General features: G+C 24.9%; 13 protein-coding genes across 13 annotated transcripts; 5 read left to right on the top strand and 8 right to left on the bottom strand.

Annotated features, from left to right (window-relative positions):
* Nucleotides 1-41: 41 nt before the first annotated feature.
* On the bottom strand, nt 42-509 carry AAJ76_1600033726 (hypothetical protein; the record flags this gene model as incomplete). The annotated part of the gene is made up of 1 exon (XM_024474157.1): nt 42-509. The coding sequence occupies one exon, from the start codon at nt 507-509 to the stop codon at nt 42-44; it is 468 nt and encodes a 155-aa protein (XP_024331355.1).
* Nucleotides 510-1,239: 730 nt separating this feature from the next.
* On the bottom strand, nt 1,240-3,669 carry AAJ76_1600030566 (hypothetical protein; the record flags this gene model as incomplete). The annotated part of the gene is made up of 1 exon (XM_024474156.1): nt 1,240-3,669. The coding sequence occupies one exon, from the start codon at nt 3,667-3,669 to the stop codon at nt 1,240-1,242; it is 2,430 nt and encodes an 809-aa protein (XP_024331354.1).
* A 1,002-nt stretch (nt 3,670-4,671) lies between these two features.
* AAJ76_1600028874 (proteasome subunit beta type-5) lies at nt 4,672-5,361 on the bottom strand (the record flags this gene model as incomplete). Its single annotated transcript, XM_024474155.1, has 1 exon — nt 4,672-5,361. One exon carries the CDS (start codon nt 5,359-5,361, stop codon nt 4,672-4,674), a length of 690 nt encoding a protein of 229 aa, XP_024331353.1.
* A 43-nt stretch (nt 5,362-5,404) lies between these two features.
* On the top strand, nt 5,405-5,995 carry AAJ76_1600028830 (methyltransferase-like protein 5; the record flags this gene model as incomplete). The annotated part of the gene is made up of 1 exon (XM_024474154.1): nt 5,405-5,995. The coding sequence occupies one exon, from the start codon at nt 5,405-5,407 to the stop codon at nt 5,993-5,995; it is 591 nt and encodes a 196-aa protein (XP_024331352.1).
* Nucleotides 5,996-6,028: 33 nt separating this feature from the next.
* On the bottom strand, nt 6,029-7,318 carry AAJ76_1600026917 (glucose-6-phosphate 1-dehydrogenase; the record flags this gene model as incomplete). The annotated part of the gene is made up of 1 exon (XM_024474153.1): nt 6,029-7,318. The coding sequence occupies one exon, from the start codon at nt 7,316-7,318 to the stop codon at nt 6,029-6,031; it is 1,290 nt and encodes a 429-aa protein (XP_024331351.1).
* Nucleotides 7,319-7,539: 221 nt separating this feature from the next.
* Nucleotides 7,540-8,277, bottom strand: AAJ76_1600025958 (hypothetical protein; the record flags this gene model as incomplete). The annotated part of the gene is made up of 1 exon (XM_024474152.1): nt 7,540-8,277. One exon carries the CDS (start codon nt 8,275-8,277, stop codon nt 7,540-7,542), a length of 738 nt encoding a protein of 245 aa, XP_024331350.1.
* A 245-nt stretch (nt 8,278-8,522) lies between these two features.
* Nucleotides 8,523-9,137, bottom strand: AAJ76_1600025098 (hypothetical protein; the record flags this gene model as incomplete). The annotated part of the gene is made up of 1 exon (XM_024474151.1): nt 8,523-9,137. The coding sequence occupies one exon, from the start codon at nt 9,135-9,137 to the stop codon at nt 8,523-8,525; it is 615 nt and encodes a 204-aa protein (XP_024331349.1).
* A 247-nt stretch (nt 9,138-9,384) lies between these two features.
* On the bottom strand, nt 9,385-10,113 carry AAJ76_1600024122 (pp-loop atpase; the record flags this gene model as incomplete). The annotated part of the gene is made up of 1 exon (XM_024474150.1): nt 9,385-10,113. The coding sequence occupies one exon, from the start codon at nt 10,111-10,113 to the stop codon at nt 9,385-9,387; it is 729 nt and encodes a 242-aa protein (XP_024331348.1).
* A 200-nt stretch (nt 10,114-10,313) lies between these two features.
* Nucleotides 10,314-11,117, top strand: AAJ76_1600023921 (hypothetical protein; the record flags this gene model as incomplete). Its single annotated transcript, XM_024474149.1, has 1 exon — nt 10,314-11,117. One exon carries the CDS (start codon nt 10,314-10,316, stop codon nt 11,115-11,117), a length of 804 nt encoding a protein of 267 aa, XP_024331347.1.
* A 38-nt stretch (nt 11,118-11,155) lies between these two features.
* On the top strand, nt 11,156-12,076 carry AAJ76_1600023079 (pkinase-domain-containing protein; the record flags this gene model as incomplete). The annotated part of the gene is made up of 1 exon (XM_024474148.1): nt 11,156-12,076. One exon carries the CDS (start codon nt 11,156-11,158, stop codon nt 12,074-12,076), a length of 921 nt encoding a protein of 306 aa, XP_024331346.1.
* A 304-nt stretch (nt 12,077-12,380) lies between these two features.
* Nucleotides 12,381-12,818, top strand: AAJ76_1600021854 (60s ribosomal protein l6; the record flags this gene model as incomplete). The annotated part of the gene is made up of 1 exon (XM_024474147.1): nt 12,381-12,818. The coding sequence occupies one exon, from the start codon at nt 12,381-12,383 to the stop codon at nt 12,816-12,818; it is 438 nt and encodes a 145-aa protein (XP_024331345.1).
* Nucleotides 12,819-13,757: 939 nt separating this feature from the next.
* Nucleotides 13,758-14,567, top strand: AAJ76_1600020477 (hypothetical protein; the record flags this gene model as incomplete). Its single annotated transcript, XM_024474146.1, has 1 exon — nt 13,758-14,567. One exon carries the CDS (start codon nt 13,758-13,760, stop codon nt 14,565-14,567), a length of 810 nt encoding a protein of 269 aa, XP_024331344.1.
* A 247-nt stretch (nt 14,568-14,814) lies between these two features.
* Nucleotides 14,815-16,077, bottom strand: AAJ76_1600018158 (hypothetical protein; the record flags this gene model as incomplete). The annotated part of the gene is made up of 1 exon (XM_024474145.1): nt 14,815-16,077. One exon carries the CDS (start codon nt 16,075-16,077, stop codon nt 14,815-14,817), a length of 1,263 nt encoding a protein of 420 aa, XP_024331343.1.
* Between the last annotated feature and the right edge of the window lie 940 nt (nt 16,078-17,017).

Raw genomic sequence — 17,017 nt, 5'->3', positions numbered from 1 at the left:
CTTGGAAAAAAAATAATTATTTGTAAAAAAAAGTTATTTATTTATAAGTGTCTAAAAATCTGTATACCTTCAGTTATTAGATAATATAGAAGTATTAACAAGTATAAGAGAGCCAAAGCTAATGTTAATATCAAGGTATATATAAAAAATTTAAAATACCACGATTTTTCATTCTTTGTAGTTGTAGGATCAGTTTGTAAAGATTGATTTATTTTTGTCTGTAGACTTGAAACTTGTTCTGATGTCCCACTACTCTCACCTTTCTGAGCCGAGTTATTTAATACTTCTTTTTCAATTTGTACACTGGAAACTTTTTCATTGTTAATTATTTTTAAAATTAAATATATATTGTAATTTATAAGATAAATAAATCTTTCATTAATTTCTCTGATGCGTTTAATCATACCTCTTTTCACTATTCTTTGTATTCCTTCTTCATTTATATCTTCACTACAAAATATTGCATTTACTAATATTAGAAGATAAAATATTATATTTTTATAATTCATGTTAGTTATACAATAATATCTTATTAAGTTTTATAGGAAAAATTACAACACTTCAAAAAGGAGCATTTTATATGAAAACTTGTTTGTTTGTGTAAAAAATCATTTATCGAAAATTTTATAACTTATGGAACATTTATCTTGTCTACGATTAGAAGTCCTTTCTGATGACGCAACATCAAAAAAAATCATCTCACACAACTAGATTTGTTTTAAAAATAAAATTATAACTACTTTGTATATAATTAAATTATTAAAAATATTTGTGTAAAAAATATGTTAAAATCTTTTCAAATTATTTAATAAAAATTTACGCATCAATTTTTTTAAATTTTCATATAAGAAAAAAAAAATACTTATCGTCTTTTTTTAAAAACACTATCTTTTAATCATTTTTTTTATTTTTGATAATTAAATCCTTTTTTTTAAGGAGAACAGGTATTTAAGAGAAAAAAAATAAGTAATTATGCGTTTTAACTTATCTTTTTATATATCAACACTTTTAATATGTCTTCTAAACATTTATGCCACATCTACTGAACAAGAATTGAGAGAATTAATAGGAAAGAGAGCAAAAGAAATGATTTCGAATTTTCAAAGTACTTTAGAAACAACAACGAACGATACATGCGGAGAAATTTATGAAAAACTGGGTACTTTAGGCCAAGAAGAAACATCACAAACTGCAGAAGCTACAGAACTGCAATAAAAAAATAAATTTTTTTACAATTTACTATATAAAATCTAATGGATCCATATCTATTTTAACGCTTATTACTTTAAAATTGTCAATTTCATTAATCTCAAAAACATCTTCATAAGCCTTTAAAAAATTATAAAATTCAAAATCTTTACAAATTTTACATTTATCTAAAAGTTGTTGTAGTTCCATCGATCCATACTTAACCAATAATTCATAAAAATGTATAAAATACATTTTGTAAATGGTATTTCTATCAATAAATTTTTTTAAGTTTGTATCTTCAATGTTAAATCCCTTATTTAATTTTGTTTTTATTTTATTTTTAAGTCTACAACCCTCTACTGTTAATTTTTTTTCGGTGCAATAAATAATTTCATCTTTATTTAATTTATGAAGCACAGCGTTAATACATGAAAATTTAATATATTTTGATGGATCAAGGTAATCATTTAGAACTAAATCATATTTGATTTTAGTATATAAAAATTCAAACATATCTAAATCATCAGCAGTAATTTCATCACTATCTGATTTAACGTTTCCAATGATATTATCAATTATTTTCATGACTTCCTTGTGAAATTCAAAGTATTTATGCTCAATAAATTTTTTAATATTTTTGTACGCTGAGGATTTATCGTATGATTGCAAAAAATCAAAGCATTTGATTCTATCAATAAAACTAACATATATATTTTTTTTAGAACGTTGCTTAATATTTGAAAGTATGGATTTATAATCTGAATGGATTTTTATAATAAATGGCTTATTGATTAGCGATTCAACTAAAAATGAATTGTTTTTTTCCATCAAAATATTAAAATCTTCGTTAACAATGAATTCAGAAATAGGTTCAGACGGGCTATTTAAAGAAAAAGTCTTAATATGTAATTTATCTTGTTCTTCAACAATATTTAGATCCTGTAATTTATAACTGTCTAAGTTATTTAGACTTTCAATGTTCGTATTGAGTCCAATATACTTTTTAAATAATCCAAAGGTTTCTAATTCTAATAAATATTTGATAATTCTTCGATAAGAAAGTGATATTTTTAACTTCTTTGTAAATTTATAAAATAAATTTTTATTACACAAATCAAAATAAGATATGTCTTTTAATTTATCTAAATCAAGATTGGATTCGTTTAATGTATCCGAATCTAAAATTTTGAGTAAAATGTTAGGAATTTCTACAGGAATTACATTAAAAAGAAGTTTCAAATTCATTTTATAAATTAACTCTTTACTAATGACTGTATATCCATTAACAGAATTTTTTACTAAGAAATCAAAAAATATTGTTATTCGCTCTCGATCATCTGTGATGAATAAATTATCCGTTGGTAGAAATATCTCATTTAGTACAAATTTATGATAGAAACTTTTTTCTAATTTATTATTAAAATCAATTTCCTTTTCATTAGAGTTGTTGTTCAAGTAAGAAGAAATATCAACATCTTTATGAATAATTAAAGTCTTGCGTTCACTGGTGTCCATAAGAGCATAAATTTTGTGACCTGCTTTTAGAGCAGTTGACATAATCGTCTTTTTACAAGGAAAATAACTATAGTTCATTTTATGTTGAAACTGTTTCTGTGTATCTTCAGATATTACAAACCCCCTTTTTTCTTCTAACATCTGATTGAGTGCATCTATCCTATCATTTATAGTTATAAATTTTTTAGTCTCTGCTTCTTCATAATTTGGAGCATCAGCATTGTCAACAAGATAAAAAAGACGCCTTTTTACTCTTCCGATAAATATCTCTTTCCATTTGTACCTGTTACTATTTAATTCGATAATCTTATTAAGATAATGTAAACTTTGACGAATAGATAGCCCAAATTGCTTTTGCATATCTTCTGTAGTAATTCCAATATATGTTTCACCAATTAACTTTTTAATTTGATCCAGAATAGGAATCTCTGTACAGAACTTAATTGGGATAAATGGTGAATCGTATTGAGTATATTCAAGACCTTTGTTTTCAAATAGCTTATCTTTATTAATTTTTATAAGCCAGTGTGCACCATTTCCCCTTTTTTGCTCTAACACTTCTTTACATCTAAGTTTCTTTGCAACATAAAATAATTTTTTCGAGTCTAAATGTAGATGTTCTCTAATTTCCGCACTTTTAACAAAACCGTCAGCTTTTAGTAAAAAATCTATGACCCTGTAAGGATAGTCTTCTTTAAATTTATACCGTAATAATCTCTCTTTAAAAATATTAAACTTTATTCGTATATTTAATAAATCATAATCTTTTATAATTGTATCATAATCTTTCAGTTTTGTAATAGTGTCACCATTAAAATCATTTTCAATCTTGCTAACATCAGCTTTATAAAATATATCTACAAAATCAGTATTACAAAAAAGTTTAATTTCTTCTTTTTTATAATTAGATAGACTTGTTCCATAAAGTCCAAAGTAAAGTAATTCATTTTTATATTTGTCCATGGGCAAAAATTATTTTTTTTACTTTGCATGTTTAAGTGAAACTTTTGCTCAAGTTTTTTATAATTTAAAATATATCTATAGTCAGAAAAGCTATAATAATCAAAATGTAATATCAACCATAATCTACTTTATTTTTTTTAATAATTTTAAATAAGAAAAAAAAGAAAACATATAATATTATAACAGTAAGCTCAAGAAATTAACTCAAAGATGATTTTTTATTACATCGAATTTTAATACATATAATTTTAATTATAATCATCTTACAGATGACAATAACAAAAACATAACATACTTATATTTATTTTAAATTTGTGATTTAGAAAGCTACTTTAAGTTGTTTATAGATGGAACTCCTTGTCATAATTATTGTGTTATCAACAAATGTATCTAGAAAATAAACATATAAATACTTTTTGCAAAAAGTTTACTAATTCTAAATTTATAAATTTAATATATCACTTTAAGGCGACGCCTGAGCTTTTAGAATTCTATTTTATTATAAAATTTATTATAATTAATAAATTATTTCCCAAGTCAACAAAAGCATTGCATCAAGTTGTGAGGGACTGACACGCTATTAAAAGTAATAATATCTTTTGTAGAGCTAGCTAAAAGTATCTTTATTGATAAAAGAATTCTTTTATATTTATTAAAGACACATAACCTGGACAGTTTTGATATATCAAAACTAGAATGCCTAAAGTATCGACCACAACCGTTTACACCAAAGTTGTGTTTTTTCACTAAACTGATCTTCTCTTTAATTGGCCACATGTCTATTCTAACATTTTTAATAAACTTTTTTTGAATTTTGTAAAAATTTTTTATTGGAATTTTGTTTGTTTGTATATTATATAAAGTAATTTATGTCAGAAAAGGGGAGCTTACAAATTTACACTTTTGAGTTATACTTTGAAAATTTTTTGAAATAAGAATATAAGTTTCAAAATTAACATTTTTCTATACGCTAAAAATAAAAATTTTGGTATTCAAAACAATTTATTTGTTAAATTTATCAACATCAAACGTGCCAACATGATCCCATCCGTTTTTATCCATAAAGTAAAGATTAACATTCCCACCTGAATACGCATCTCTATGAGTCGCGTGCCAAATAGCCTTTTTCCCAAGTTCTAAAGCTTCATCTTTATTTAAATCAAATTTATATGATTCATTTAACACACCATATGCTATTGTTGATCCACTACCTACAGAAAATAGACTACCCGAAATTCTTTTGCCATCATTATCAACGTAATAAATTAAAGGCTTGTCCCCATCATATCCACATACCATAGATCCTAAAGACAAACCGCGCCCTTTGTATTGATACACACAATTACTCAAAAACATACTAGCGGCCGATACACTAATTCTTTTATCATTTTTTAATTCATAAGATTTAGCATACAATCCCATCTTTTTTTCCCAAAAATAACAATCAGATGCACCGCCTGCCATTGTCCCAATAAGGTATTTGTTAATTCTAATAACTTTATGTACGTTCTGCGAAGCGATATAAGAACCAGCTGAAGCTCTAGAGTCTACTGCAATAACCATACCCTCTTGGAATATAAAGGCTAATGTAGTGGTACCTTTATATGGTATACAATGTTTATTAATAATTTTACTATCTACTTTATAATCCTGAATTTTCAAAAAGTCATTTACATCCCACAACTTATTCATAGGGGTAAACTTAAATAATATTTTAAACCCGTAAACAAAAAAAATGAAGTTAAAAGATTTGAAAATAGAATTGTCAAAAATAAAAAATTTTAAAAATGCGAAGATAAAATTAGAACAATACATTACCCCACACGATTTGGCTGCTCATATTGTGTATGCGATTCATACATTGCATAACGATCTTGAGGATAAAAGAATATTAGATTTGTGTTGTGGCACTGGTATGCTTTCTGCAGCTGTAAGTTTTTTTAATCCAAGTACAATTGTAGGTGTTGATATAGATTACGAAGCCATAAAAATATATAAAGAAAATTTGGACCACCTTAATAATGTTGATATTGTTAAAGCAGATTTTAATAATCTCGAATTTAGATCAGGATTTTTTGATACTGTAATTATGAATCCGCCATTTGGTACAAAAATAAAACATCAGGACATAAATGCACTAAATAAAGCACTATCTTTGGGCAAGGTAGTGTATTCTTTACACAAAAAAAGCACAAGAGATTTTTTGTTAAAAAAATACAAAGGCTCTAAGGTCATTGCAGAAATGAAATATGATCTTCCTAAATCTTATAATTTTCATAGGAAAAAATTTAAAACAATTGAAGTGGACTTTATTCGATTTGTATAAACACCGCTAGATTTATAAAAATAAAATTTTTATTTAATATTTGTCGTCAATTTCTTTTAACAATAAGTCTGCTTCCTTCGGTATATCTGATCCTTTAGAATAGTAAAATAATTTTTTCTCCTTTTTTAAAATGCCACTATAAATCTTCCACATCAATTCTGCTTCACTAAAACGTACAACATTAAACGAAGTCCCTTGTATGAAAGAATTAAAAACTATTTCATGATTTTCGTACTCGCCGTATTTTTCATGCATATATTTTAAAATATCTGATTTTGTAAATATTACGTGTTTTACAGTTTTTTGATCACAAATAAATTCAAGAAATACTTCGTTTTTAGGTGCTAAATTACAGATAATTCTCATATTGTGAATCATTGTGTGTTCAAAATTCGTGTCTTTACAAATATTTAATACTTCTCTGTAGGCCTCTGTTTTTATTTCAAAAATAATTTCAGTTTTCTTTTCATTCATTCCCTTTCCCGCTATAGTTATAAATGGAACATTCTCCCATCTTTCAAAATCTACATTAAGTGTAATAATTGAAAATGTTTCAGTTGAAGAAGGTTTGTTCATTTCATGTGTATATTCATTATATTGTCCGAAACAAGATAAATGTTCAATAATTTTAGTATTTTTAAAACAGCTCACTCGACCTTCGGCTAATTTATCACAAGTGTCTGGATGATGTTCAGTAATTAGCACCGCTAATAACTCAGATAAATGATTTTGTACTACATCTTTTACAAGACCATGTGTATCAAAATATGCTCTTCCTTCGGCTCCTATTTCTTCTTTAAAAATAATTTTTACACTTTTAATATGTTTTTTATCTAATATCATTTCAAATTGTTTATTAGTGCTAATTAAATTAGGCCAAGAAACAATAAGCGGTTTTAATAAAAAATGATCGATAAAGAAAAACTTTTCTGTAGGAAAGTTATAAAATTCTAAAAATTCGCCATAATTTGAACCAAATGGTTTTTCTACAGCTATGCCTTTAAATTCATAATTAGAAAGTACTCTTAGTGTATCTAAATAAACCTCGGGTGGAAGCGAAAGGTATACTATTGTTTCGGGAGTAAAGTAATGTTTTAAGGGTTCTAAATCTGTGTAACTTTTTCCTTGGATGTACTGTACTAACTCACAAAAAAAATCGTTTTCGTAAGTATAAAAGCTTTTAAGTACTTCTGAAAAGGGCTTATCATATTTTGTTCTAGCAAAGCCTATAATTTTTGTATTTTTTAAAGGTATTTTGGCAAGTGCAGGAAATAATTTTCTTTTTGCAAGATCTCCACTTGCACCAAAAATTATTATATTCATTGCTGGGCCTTTAAAAAATAATTTAAATATGAAACCCCTTTATTTAAGGATACTCAAAAAATTGATATCTAAAATTTTATATTCACTCAAAATGACAAACGTATATTTTATGATTATCTAAGTTTACTACTTTTATTTATTCTAAATGTACAAAAATCAATTTTTTTGCAAATATCAACAAATAATCTTTTTCTAAATGATGACAGGTGAAAAAAGTTAAATTATATTTCATCTCTTTTATATTTGTCTAATAAAATTTGATATTTTTTGTAATTAATGTCTAGTATCACATGACTATCAAATTTTTCATCACTCTTTGCTTCCTTATAACTAGTTAAATATATTTTATTATCATCGATGTAAAACATAATCTTTTTAGATCTAACTGCTATAGAAACATTAAAAATGTTTTCTACTGTCTTATCAAACGAATCAAAATCCAATATATAGTCATAAAACAGTATTTTGTATTGTTTTGTAAGTAATTTCTCTAAATTTAATAAAAATAAATTGACATCTTCATTAATAATATTTTGACCAGATGGCTTTGTAACGTCTTTAATAACTTTAATAATTCTTTCTGGTGTTTTACGATCTTTAATTTCCTCAAAATAATCAAAATCAATAAACTTTGCAAAGTTGCATTTCCTGTTTTGTGCAAGCACAGCAGTAAAAAAGTGTTCATTTTTATTTTCATTAACTTGTTTAATAAAGTCTTCTAAGTTTATTTTTCTCGTCTTTAAATTTCTATTAAATTGCTTTAAAAACATATCACTATGTATTTCTGTAACTTTAGCATCTAATTTAAGCTCACTAGTGTTTGAGATCCGACTAAAGAGAACATTTGAATGGTCAAAGATTTCATCCAATTCCAAATCATCTTCCATATCGGTTGCTTTAGTTGTTTTTAGTTTCTTTAAAATATCTAAATAATTTTTTTGTATATTATTTTCATTCATATTCTTTAACGGGGGGTAAGAGAAAAAAATACAAGTCTTTTTTAATAGTAGAAAGTGTTTAATTATAAAAATTTAAAAAAGTGTTGAACTTAATTTATGCCACAGATTATAGAATCATTGTTGAGTGTATCAATTTGCTGTTATAAACTAAATTAAGTGTTTTAAAAAATATTCTTAAAGAGTTAAAATTTAGTAATTTTATTTATTTATCGTCTTTTTGTACACGTAACAAAAAGATAAATAGTTTAAAGTATGTTGTAATTTTGTGTCTTAAAAGGACATGAAAAATCATTAATTTTATAAAAATTATTCATTTTTTTCTCATTTTCTGTAATTTGTTTACCTTTTATAGACAATAATTCTTTTACAGTAATTTGGCTGCTATTTTCTAAACTGACCCCTGCTTCAGTAAATAATTCGATTTTAATATTTATAGAATTTCGTATACGTAATTGTTTTGTTTTGCATTTGATAGTACAGTTATTGCAGTTATCTATTACTAAACTTTCTAAAATTTCAAGATCCTCAAAAATACATGCTTTACAGTTATTAATTTCTCCTTTATTGTAAATTTTTTCAAATAAAAAGGATTGATTTGTAAAATCAAAATATTCTAAATAGTCATGCACAGCAAAAAGATCATTTGAGCTAAAACTAAAACATTCTTTCTGCTCTAAATTATTTGTTTTGATGCTAATTTTTGCAGAATACAAATTTTTATACCTATTAATTTTTTCTAATAATTTAGTTCTTAAATATTCTGATTTTTCAATAATTGCGCTCTTTTCTAGGTCTGTAATTGCTTTTTTAGCAGTCTCAAGATTATTATTTTCTATTTCTATTTCAATTTTATCCTTCATAGAAGGATAAAAAGTTTATAACTTTTACAGCATTCGTATAAGCAAAAAAATGTTGTTAAGGTTATATTTTAGTAAAAAAATTACAAGTAAATGAGCTGGTGAAACATAGTAAATTAATAACATAGAGAACTATTTTTTATAAAATATAATACAAAAAGATCAAAATAAACAGTAAACTTATCACTAATTATAATATTTAATTTATTTTTATGGAATAAAATGAATAATTAAAAAAATAAAATAATCATTATTTTTTAACCAGAGACAAATTTATATATTTAGAAAAAAATACTGTCGCATTATCAATATTCTCATCAGGATGACAAAATATTTCTTTCTTGTTGTATTTTATTTTATATTTAAATAGCTTACAATCCAGTACAACCGTTTCATATTCCCCTCCTTCACCACAAAAATTTTCATAAAGACAGATATTTGTCTCTAAAATTTTACTAATATCTGTACCTATCCAAGTTTTGTCAAGAAATGATGACGCAATTTTTACAATTTCAGCTTTAATTTCATTCTCAACCATTTCAATTAAAAGCTCTCTTTGATTTCGGCCCCATAAAGGCGTTAAAGAAGAAATATTAAGTCTTTGTGCTACATTGAGAATTCTATTTTTCTGATACATAGAAAGAATAGCACCAGACGATATAGCATCAAAATCTAATTTAGTTTGCACATCTTTTATAGCTTCATATAAGTCTTCTACCTCATCTGTCTCATTAATTTTATACTCTAATTCTGTATTTACCGTTTCACATTTTGTTTCATATAGAAACAACGGCAAGTCCATACATTTACCAAAAAGTTCTACAACTTCTGAACCAACGGTCTGGTACATGTAAGAATCTACATAACTACTTGTATTTTTCATGTATAACAATCCTACAGGAGTGTGTCCTTGTTCTTTAAGAACTTGTATTGTATATATACTATCCTTACCTCCACTTACAAGCGCAATAAATTTCATATCAATATCAAAAAGGGTACATTCAAAATAATATGTTACATTTTAACATAAAATACAGTACATCCCTTTATTAATTTATTAAAAACAAATACTATTTAACAATAATTTTTTAAGTTCTCAAAAGTCTTGTATAAAATTTTGTTTTATAGTAAAACAATGTTTCAAAGTAAAATATAAAAGAAAAAAAAATTATAAACACAATGAAATTTATAAAGTTGTGTACGCTGGCATTGACAAGTGTTTCCGCTCGACAAAATCCGGCTAAAGGGTTTTTTGCATCAACAAAAAATAATCTGATGGTAAGTAGTAATCTTATAGGACAAGAATCCCAGAGTTCATTATTAAAAGCTTCACATGCCACTGAAAAAAAAGACAAAAAAGAAAAAAAGGAAAAATCTAAATTAAAGTTAAAAAATCATCTTAAGGCATTAGGACAGAATAAAAATGAACTCAAAGAAGCCAAGGCGCACACAAATGAAAGTTCTAGTAACTTAAAAAACCAGAACGGTGAAAAGGGCTCTAAACCTAAAAAATCTTCAAACTTAAAATCAAAAAAAAGTTCTTCAATGACTACTAAAAAAGATAAAGATACAAAAAAGTCTGTTGAATCGGACAATCCCGAGGGAGAAGATGAAACTAAAGGTCAGAAAGACGAATCCAAAAAAGGAAAGAGTAAGAAAGGATCTAAAAAAGAGGCGCAATCTAATGTAAGCAAGTCTGATCCCAAACCTAAAGAAGGTAAATCTAAAAAAGATGGCATTACTGAAAGTTCTGAAACAGAAAAAAAACCAGAAGAAGAGAAAAAAGGAAAATTAAAAGAAGAAAACGACAAAAACGGCGATGCTGACACGCAGAAAAAAGAAAAGAGCAAGAATAAACTTAATTTACTTGAATACAACCAAGGCCTTTTGCAATCTAGCGAACTTAAGGATTCAAAGAACTTGAAGATGTCAGAAGAAAGTTCAGCTGAAGATTCCAACGATGAGGAAGAATCCAACGAATAAATAATTAGTATTATATTTTTTTATTTATTTTTTGCCCTATGGAAAAATATAAAAGAATTTCCCAAATAGGAGAAGGCTCTTTTGGTAAAGTTTATAAATCTAGAGACTTAGAAAACAATAAAGATGTGGCAATAAAACGTATTCCTGTAGAAATTGAAAATGGAATACCATTTACAGCCTACAGGGAAATAAAGATTTTAAAAAAATACACTCACACAAATCTTGTTAAGCTTCATGATGCCATGCATGAAGAAGGTTTTATTTTTCTTGTTATGGATTATTTACCATTTGATCTTACTGGTCTTCTTTTATCTAAGTATCAGTTCCAGTACAATCAAATAAGAGGCTTGATCTATCAGCTTTGTCAAGCTACTTCTTATCTTCACAGTAAGAATATTATTCATCGGGATATTAAAGCTTCAAATATTTTAATTGACAGCAGTGGTGTATTAAAACTTACAGATTTTGGATTGGCTAGGGAACAAGGACATTACATGACTAATAGAGTGTGTACTTTATGGTATAGAGCTATTGAGTTACTTCTTGGTGAAATTAAATATACTTGTAAAGTTGATTCTTGGTCTATTGGAATACTTTTTTTAGAAATGAAAATTGGAGATGTTCCATTTAAAGGATCAAATGAAGCTTCTCAGGTCAAAGAAATTGTTAAAGCGTTAGGTATTCCTGATGAGAAATATCAATGGACTGAATTATTTGAGCTTAATAGATTTAAAAGGTCTGAAACATTTACAGATTTATTAAAATTGTTATTTGAAAAAGTATGCGATGAAAGTGAACTTATATTACTTAAAGAGTTGTTGTGTCTTAATTCTAAAGAAAGAATATCTCCAAAGTATGCTCTTAAGTTAAAATATCTAGAAGACCTTACTGAAATATATTTTCCGATAGAAATAAATGAGGTTCATGAGTTTGATATGAAAAATCTTGAAAAAGAATAAGGGGAGACATATATGTATGCTTATAATTAAATATTTATATTGTTTTATAATATATTAATAATAATTTGAATGTTATCAAAGCCAATATTTACAACTTTACTTGTAATAATTTTAACACGCAAAATATTATTTATTTTTTACTGAAGTTCAAATTTTTAATAATCTTTTATTATTTTTTTTTCAATTTTTATGCCCATAAAATGGTAAGTGAAAATTTATAATTTAGATAAAAGACATCGAAATAAGATTACACAAAACTGCAAAATACCAAGCTGAAGATGTACCAAGGTATATTGAAAGATACATGAAAAAAATTGCCAAAAAAAACCAAAGAACTAGAAGGACTGATTTGGAGTGTGGAATGATAGTTGTAGTGTGTGAAGGAATTTATGAGAGTAAAAAGGTTATTTATCTCAAAGGATTAGATAATAATTTGGTTCTTTGTGCTGGGGTTAGAGATATTAATGGTGTTCCTTTTTTTAAAATTGATGAATCTTATTTACTGACTACTTCATCAAAGATTTATATAAATCTTAATGATATCACTATTAAGGAAGATGAGGTACCTCTTGTTACTAAAGATAAATCTTTAGAAGTTATGGATATTGAATACACTCAGAAAATGAGCAATATTGAAAAAACTATTTCTGATGAAGTAAGTAAAGTTGAATATCTTAGAGCGTACCTAAAGGCGCCTTTTGAAATTGATAATTCTGTAGAGTTCTACAGTCAAGATTATTAAATTTTTTACAAAATTTGTTTAGTGAAACTTGCTTTTTTTGGTTTAAAAAGTGTTAAAACACATTTATCTTATTTTATATGTCCGTTACTTAAAGAGTTGTTAACAAAAAAAAATAAGTTTTATTTTATAAAATCTTATCTTTGTATTAATTTGTAAAAAATAATTTGTTAGTACATTTTTTCTGATTTGATATAAAAAAAATAAGTTATAAAAAAGTTAAAGATAGAATAATAATTTTAGGCACATGCTTTTTATCTACTAGAACACATATGTAAAGATCAAAATAAAACTTAAGTAAACTGTTAATTAAAGATTTAACACTTTGTTTAGCTATGTAATAGCAAACATATTTAAAATATTTCTTTTTATATTTATATATCACGCACAAAATTTTCAAAAAAATAATGATTTTTGTTTTTTTAATTTTGCTGCATAATTATACAAATTTATAATGTCTGTATATAGCCTAATGTTACAAAAATTTTAATAAACGTAGTTTAGAATAAAAAGTAATAAATATGAAATAATTAAAAGCATTTTTCTGTCTTTTTCGTTTTCAAGGTAACAATCTAGCCTTAAAAATGTCTTAAATTTCAATACTAAAAAAATTTTTTTATAAACCGTAATTTTTTTGATGAATTTAATAAAATGTGGTAAATTAAGTTTTTAATATATATTTTTTTTATTTAGTTTCGTGTATTTTAATCAAATCAAAACAAACAGCTATTTACTACATTTCTACAAATAAAACAAATAATTAGCAATAATAATAAAAAAAAGCCATAAATTAAATTTTAAGCATTTGTATTCCACGTAATATTAATTATTATAAAAATTATTAATAATTTTTAGTCTACTTAAAGATTCAAACACCTTATAAAAAATTAATTTATCAAAAATAATCTATAAACAATATAAAAAAAAAGTAATTAAGCCCTTATGAATAGCTATAAGTCAAAAGTTTATATTATTTTTGCCTACTGGATTTTTGCAATAGCCGGAATAATAACAGAAATAAATTTAACAAAAGAATTAATGGCTCTATTAACAAATTTATCACCGAATAAGCTATTAGAAGCAGTATGCATTTATCAAATGTTATATACAAAGCTATTATCTTTACTTGAAGTTTCTTATGTAGCCAAACTTTTTTTTAGTCAAGATATTAGTACCTTGGTACAGATTTTTATCGTAAAATTAATTAATATACTAATTTGGCTTATTTTGGGACTACAGTTTAGCATAAATTTTTATTTCTACTTTCATGTTATTATAGCTTTCATTTCCCTCTGCCTTCTATTTTGCATCTCTTATTTTGAGTACAGTTCAATTTATAAAAATTACAATCGTCGCATCAGCTATGATCCTGCATTAATATCAATACATATATTTCTTCAAATTGTTAATGCTATACAAAATGCAACCAAATTCTTTTTAGTGATGCGTATCATAGTTGAAATATATATCAAATATTTTGATACATATTCTATTTATACTTTTTTTAAGTTTTTGACAATTTTTATTGTTGAAACATATGAAAAAAGAGAAGAAAAGATTGCCCATAAGGTTAGAGCATATACTATTTTATATGTGTTTTTTACAATAGGTAGTACTGCATCAATAACAAGTTTAATGTTAAATCATGAAGTGACTCATCACTTTATAAGTTTCAATTTTGAACTACTCACATTGACCAACTTTATTCTTCTTTTGATTTGTTCATTTAAAACAAAGAATGTCTACACATAAAACAAAGAAAAATTATGAAAGTATAAACTTTTTAGATATACTTATTTTTAAAACTTTCAGTTAATTATTACAAAACTTTTTTAATAAAATTTAAATTATTGTGGCGCTTATCTATTGAATTAAATAAAAAAATGTTAAATTACTAATTTAACAAAAATAAAAGAATTTTAGAATTATGGTGGTGCAAAAACGATATTTAAAAATATAAATCTGACAATAAAAAAATCTATAAAAATTTAATTTTTTATTATAAAGATGCTAATATCGCATTTTCCATCTGATTTAGCCAGTATAAATGTATTTCTTTTTTATCGTAAAGCTTTTTAATCTTTTTTTCTAAATTCTTAAGTTTTGTTAGCTTTGATATTTTAGTTCTTAAAATTGTGGTCTCGTATTCTCCAATAAATTTTCTTATAATATTAGGAAGACTAATTTTATAAAATAAAATAATATATTTACGTTTTGCAAATATAACATCTTGAAGCATAGATCTTGATTCACTTTTATTGTTTTTTCGTCTACACTCAATATTGCACATATAAATTAAAACATCCTCAATAAATAGTAAATATTCTGCTACTAGATAGTTAAAGTTTTCTGAAATATTTAATTGTTGGCTTTCTTTGAGAGCATTAGAGATATCATGAAACACAATACTTTTAATAAGTGAAGTACTAACCTTCCATTCTTTTGCAGCAATTGACCATGTAAAGTAATTTTCCTTTTTAAAGTTATAATTTTTATATATTTTAACTGAACAATCACGAATTCTAGGCATCGAACAAAAGTTTAAAACTTTTTGAAATTCTTTTTTCTTTTGTTCTAAATAATTTTGCAATTTTTTATAAATAACAACGTCTTTGTCTTTATTTAAAATTGTATTATAATTTAATTTGAGATTATATTTTATATTCTGTTTTTTATTTAAAACTCTTTGTGATTTTCTAGAATTTTGAAGCCCGGAATTTGTCTGACTGGCTCGTTTTTCGTCAGATACATTATTGTTAAATGTAAATGATGACTGATTTGGCATTTCTTCAGTCGAACATAAATTAAATTTTTGATGATGGACTAAAAAGTCATCAAATAAATTACTGATAAAATCAAAAATACTACTGTCATCATGAATAGATAATAAATCATTGTAACTATCAGATAAATACAAGTTATCCTCATGATTAATATCTTTTGGGTCATCAAAAGAATAAACATCGCGAGAATGACATTCAATTTCATCAATAAAATTATACAATGATAATAATTCAAAATTATCTTCTTCACGTTCTGTCATAGGTTCAATTTTTGGTAGAGTAGTTTTTGTGGACCATTTACATTCCAAATTTGAACTACCCGAAAAGCATGTGTCGTTGTATTTTTTCTTTTCAATTATAGCATCTTCATCTTTTGGAAATTTTTCATCTAAATTAAAAAAGGAATCTTTACATTCATTAGTTTGTAGTAACATATTTGTAGTTTGGGAACACATTATAAAGTTTACAAACAGTATCATAAGGGCTAATATCCTTTTTTTGTTATAGTACATAATTAAAATTTTTAGTAAATATTTAACAAGCTAAATAAATACTAAAAATTTGATTTTAAAATTAAATACTTAACAATTTTTTAAAAGCAAATTGAGTGTGTATTTTAAGACTGCCACTGTATAGCAAAAACTAGTGGTTTTGGCATGTCGTTTGAGTTTTAATTAAAAACGAGTTATTTAAAAGATATCAAAGTAAGTATAAAAAACACAAAACAAGAAATTAAGAACGCTTTAAAAGATTCATAACCAATAACTGATATTTTTTTCAAAATAGTAAATTATATGCCAAAAATCTTTTGCATATTAAAAGAAAATTATTTAAACAGAAAAACCTTTAAAGCAAAAAAACAATGATAGATGTATCAATAATACTTTTATTTAATTTGTTTTCTTCCTGTATGAGTAGGAAAATTATCAAAAATTTTTAAAATGAAATAGTATTGTTATTAGACAAGATGTTTTACTTGAAATTGACTTAGTGCAGGCAGAAGCTAGCTTTCTAAAGCTTTAATCGTAAATTATAAAATTTTGTATTTATAATCTTAAAATGATTTAGTATTGAAAGATGTTAAATTTCAAACAATTTTTAAAAATGACCCATATTTTAGCTAAGTTAGATAAAACATAAATTTTATAATTAAATCAATGCTTGTAAAATCAAATATTTTTAATTTTAAAAGATGTCAAAAAAATCTTGCTTTTTAATTTATTAAATTTTATGCAAAATTTTAAAACAAAATGAGAAAAGAATGATGTAAAATTATCGCCCAGAACTCAAATTTCTACAAAAAAGAATATATTACATAAAACGAGCGTAATAATTTACTTTTCCGCTGTCACACCACTATGTTATTTTATTTGCTAATAATTACAACTTTTAGATAACAAAAAAGGCGTTTTATTTAAA

Source organism: Vairimorpha ceranae (assembly GCF_000988165.1).
Source record: "Vairimorpha ceranae strain PA08 1199 chromosome Unknown NODE_16, whole genome shotgun sequence".
NCBI classification, from domain to species: Eukaryota; Fungi; Microsporidia; family Nosematidae; genus Vairimorpha; species Vairimorpha ceranae.
Note: the sequence above shows the minus strand (reverse complement) of the source record. Positions and strands in the feature narration are given on the sequence as shown.